General features: G+C 53.5%; 1 protein-coding gene across 1 annotated transcript in view; it reads left to right on the forward strand.

The window, feature by feature from the left end:
* The window catches only part of NCF4 (neutrophil cytosolic factor 4), an 18,018-nt gene extending 13,989 nt beyond the window's left edge, over nucleotides 1-4,029 (forward strand). The window contains exons 8-10 of the mRNA XM_029206312.1: nucleotides 1,993-2,123; nucleotides 2,403-2,468; nucleotides 3,647-4,029. Of these exons, the coding sequence (XP_029062145.1) occupies nucleotides 1,993-2,123; nucleotides 2,403-2,468; nucleotides 3,647-3,842 (393 nt within the window). The 3' untranslated portion in view covers nucleotides 3,843-4,029. The remainder of the gene's footprint in view (nucleotides 1-1,992; nucleotides 2,124-2,402; nucleotides 2,469-3,646) is intronic.
* Nucleotides 4,030-4,827: the final 798 nt, after the last annotated feature.

Consider the following 4,827-nt stretch of genomic DNA (forward strand, 5'->3'; position numbering starts at 1 on the left):
TGGAGGTGAGGTTGGAGGTGAGGATGGAGGTGAGGATGGAGGTGAGGATGGAGGTGAGGTTGGAGGTGAGGATGGAGGTGAGGTGGAAGTTAAGTTGGAGGTGAAGTCACTTCAAGTCTGTGAGGGGATCAGAGAACATGGAGGTATCTGAGAAGGCCCCAGGGAAGAGATGCTGTCCAAAGATAGTCCTGGAGATCTGGGCAGGTGGATCGGGGAAGCCTGAGGAAATACAGCTGTGTGTGTCTGGAGCAGCAGATTCTGAGCCTACACTTGCCTTTGGTACTGACCCCAACCAACGGTCGCTTTAGGCAAGTCAGTTAACCTTCTGAGTTGAATTTCTTGGTCTATAACAGGGTATCTCAGCCTGTTCACTATTGGCATTTGGGGCCAGGCAGTTCTCTGTTGGGGGGCTGACCTGTGCACTTCGGGGTGTTTAGCGGCGTCCTTGGCCTCCATCCACTAGATGCCAGTAGCACCCCTCCAGCTGCAACAATCAAATGTGTCCCCAGACCTCTGGCCCTGGGGGGCAGAATCACACCCAGTTGAGACGCACTGTCCGTAATCTGGGGTAACGTTACTCACCACGCAGGGAGCGAATGAAGGTGATGAGGGAGACTTGAGCTCCAGAGTCTGGCGTGACATCCTAGCTCTGTTTTTAACTAGCTTTGCAACTTTGAGAAACTTACTCAACCCCGTGGTTTCCTTTCCCATAAATGGAGGTAACTAACAGTGGCCGTTTCTTCACAGGTTTCCGGGAAGGGTTGAAGGAGGCGCCGCTGTTCAGGGCTCGTCCCATAGGGAGGCTGGGTGTGTGGCATCTTGGCCATGCTTTGTCCCTGCACGCGGCAAGCGTGATCCATACAAGGGTTCATAGCATGACTGGAGATGGGGGATGGGGGTCACCGGGTGGGAGGCCTTGGCCTGGTGCCAGCTTTTTGGATTAAGTCCTATAGTTATGAAAGACTCTCTTTTCTCGGGGCTCCTGAGGAGTGGGGTGTGAAGGAGGTCATGGCACAGGAGGCAGGGCCAGCCCCCGGGGGTCCTGGAATCATTGAGGGAAGGGGAGGGTCCCTGGCATCCAGGGGCTGGAGAGGAGTGTGGACCAACCGTTGGTCTCGCAACTTGGCGGTTTTGATTTTACGCCAGTCCCGGAGTTCTGTCTCAGGCAGTCTACAAGCTGTTACAGCTGAGGGGTATTGCTGGGTCATTCTCCAGAAACAGGAAATGTTTGTTGACTTCTTGTTTTCTAGAAAGTTCTATGAGTCAGTATGCTGGCCGACTTCTGGCCTCAGATGGAAGGGAGGGTTGGGGAGGAGTGAGGGTAGTACTTCAGCCTCAGTTTATATGTCTGTAAAAGGGGGGGGGGAAACAATATGTCTTCCATAGTATTACAAAGATTAAGAGAACAGCTGACAAAGCACAGGCAGTGGCTGGGTCTTGGATGGAGTTTAGGAGAGAGGCCTGGCTGGAGGGAGATTTCTGGCTGTCTGGTCTAGAGCAGATGGAATCCGTGGACAAATGAGTGAATTGGCCCCACCCCTCCCTCCTCCCTCCCCCCACAATTTTCTTCCTGAGCGCCTACCACCACCTGAGTCCCCGTGAGGTCCACCTGTTTACCTGTGCATTGTCTGTCGCCCTCCATCACACTGGAAGCTCCAGGAGGGAGGGCAGGGATTTTCATCCCTTCTGAGTGCCCAGAGCCTGCTCCGTAGCTGGCACTCAAGAAGCCTTTGAATGAATGACTGAGTGAATAAATGAATGAGGTGAAAGCAGCTTTCCAGATAAATTCAGGTCTTAACTTGTTCTAAAATGGACGCCTTGGGGTGAACAGCTTGGTGACCTTGCCCACTTTTTCTCCTCCCTCTGCCTGAGGGGACCCAGAGCTCACCCGCCTGTCCTGTCATTATAAAGGGGCCGGTCCCCGGGGCATGGCCCCGCTGCCTCTGCTGATATCAGGCAGGGCAGTGCCTTCTCCCCCTCCCGCCCCCGCAGGGCACTGTCCGGGGAACCACAGGCATCTTCCCGGTGTCCTTTGTGAAGATCCTCAAGGACTTCCCGGAGGAGGAGGACCCCACCAACTGGCTACGCTGCTACTACTATGAGGACACCATCAGCACCATCAAGTTAGTGGCCTGCTGGGAGGGAGGGGCCTGTCCAGCCTCCCTGCCCCTCCCCACCCCTCCCCCACCTCCATATCACACTCTGGGCTCTAAGACCCAAACCAGATCGCATGTCCCCCCACCAAACACACACACTTAAAAGCCCGCAGGGGCTCCCAGCGCCCTCCAGATAAGCCAAAAGGCTGTCACGGGGTGTCAAGGTCCAGCATGACCTGGCCAGCCTCCTCCGCCTCTCCCCCTTCCAGCCTGCTGCCTCCTCACCCCTGCCCCTTGTCCCCTTAGGGACATTGCAGTGGAGGAAGACCTCAAAAGCACCCCACTCTTCAAGGACTTGCTGGAGCTCATGAGGTGAGGGGCTGGGGTGGGAGGCGCTGGGGGCGTCAGACACCCTGGAGGAGAGAACAGAAGGGGAAACAGTGCATTCAGGGGCTGGGCGTTTTGCATCTATTTCACCTTCTTGTTTTAGCCACAGCCCAGCCCTGAGGGGCGGGTATCGCCTCTCCACATTAGAGATGAGTGGGGGGCTGCAGAGAGGTAAAGGGGCTTACAGTTTGTGGGCCTGGATTTGCTAAAGTCTCTCTAGGTTCAAAACCTTGGACTTGGACCCTCCGCCCTCAGGGAACCACCACCTCCCAAGATCCAGCTGAGTTATGAACAGTTATTTTACAGAATGGAAATAGCATCGTTATATTCCTGACTGCAAAAGCGATATCTATTCATTATTTTTTAAAAAGAATGTCAGAAATCACAGAAAACATAAAGTGGTGAAATCCCCTCATATTTTGCTCCTCTCATTATCTGATACACATTCAGATTTCTTCAGCACACACCCCACCTGCACCCCACTCCCCCTTAAATATTATTTAATTGGCTACACAGCATCATTCTGCGGATGCACTGTAACTAATGTAGCCATCCCCTTCTGTTGGCCATTTAAGTTATCTTCCACTTTTTTACTATTGTGAATAGTGCTGGGATTCACATATTTGGTGACTGGCCTGATTATTTCCTTAGGACGACTTTCTAGAAGTGAGATTTGGGGATCAAGGTGTTTGCAAGTCTGATGAGACTCCTGACCCATTTTGTCAGATTACCTATGGAAAATTGGATGGCTTTTCGCCCATCTACCTGCACCCCAGGTGGGACGGTTCCAATCCTTAAAAGGTTCTTCTCCATAGCCACACACAGGGGCTGTCGCAGGGGCTTTTTTCTGCTCTACTCTGAGCCCGGCAACACCCACTCTTCTTCCCTATGACAGTTCTTAAGTCTTCAGCCCATTTATGCACAAGACATTTCAAGCTGCGCCATTAATTTGTTGTGAAAGTCCCGTTGTCCCCTGGAGGTCTCAGTTTCCCCATCTGTATAGTAGGAGGTTGGACCACTCGGATGACAGGGCTGGTGTCCAGCTCTGACCTCTTCTGATTTTTAGATCCCGGCCCTAAAACTCCCTCTGTCCCCTCTCCTTGCCCCCACGCTTAGGCCTAAGGCCACTGGACCTTTCCTGAACCCTGATCTCTCCCACCCAGGCGGGAGTTCCAGAAGGAGGACATCGCCCTCAATTATCAGGATGCCGAGGGGGATCTGGTTCGGCTGCTATCAGACGAGGATGTGAGGCTCATGGTGAAGTGGACCCAAGGTCTCCCCTCCCAGAAGCACCTCTTCCCCTGGAAGCTGCATATCACCCAGGAGGACAACTACAAGGTCTACAACACGGCCCCCTGAGCCAGCGGCATCCCTGGGGCAGTGAGGGGACACCTAGCAAAGAGCCCTCGGAGAGGATTAGGACCAAGAAAGGCTGGGAGCACGGGACACAATTCCTGGTTCTGCACCAGATGGACCTACTGGCCTTGGCTTATACCATCTCTACATTTGGTCTCTGAGTTAAATAAACCATTTCATCTCAAAGTGCTGGACTGAGGAAGGTAGTGTCTTTTGAAGAGAGAGAGGAGAGAGAGGAAAATACCCATTAATGAGCATCACTGAGGGGTCATTTATATACGGAAGGGGGCCCTGGCTTTGGGCCGCTAATCCAGCTGCCCTGTTCCCTCGCCCTGTCCCCATGTGTGGTGAAACCCAGCGACACTCATGTCCCTTCTGGTCACTCCCTTTTACACCCTTTCCCAGGAGTGGCCGCCTGCCTCACGGATGGAAGTCATACTCCCCCGGGAGCCCTCTGGGTCAGGCCAACACCAAGCCCTCTGCATGACCAGGGTCGAGGGCTTCCTCTGCCTGATTGCTGCTGCTCTGCAGAGGGGCAGAGAGCTGGGTCGTGGTGTTGGTGGTCTCCATTGTAAGTAGGGGGTGAGCGGAGGGAAGACTCTGGCCCCACTGGGGAGGAAGAGGAAGCAGAATGACGGGACCTTCCTCTGCGAGCTGAAGCTTTTTCTCTCATAAGCAGCTAAAATGGCAATAGCTCACCTCCAGAAGGGCGGCAGGAGGAGCTTGGCGGACGCCCCTCCCCAGTGACACAACCACTTCACTGATGAAAGATACTAAAAACCAACCATTGAAAGTTTCTGGAAATTGTTCTGAGGGCATACAGGAAGTGGAGAAGCATTTATTCTAGAAAAGCCTATTAGATCTTAGTAAGAACAATGAGTCTGTGGCGTTTGAGCCTCAATGTGCTCCCCTCCCTTCCCCATCCCCTGCCCCATGTGATGGAAACTCTGCTCCAGATGCGCTATCCTGAGTGAATGCAGCCAAGAAG

This window comes from Monodon monoceros, unplaced genomic scaffold (genome assembly GCF_005190385.1).
Source record: "Monodon monoceros isolate NGI ecotype Baffin Bay Population unplaced genomic scaffold, NGI_Narwhal_1 Super_Scaffold_6, whole genome shotgun sequence".
Lineage (NCBI taxonomy): Eukaryota > Metazoa > Chordata > Mammalia > Artiodactyla > Monodontidae > Monodon > Monodon monoceros.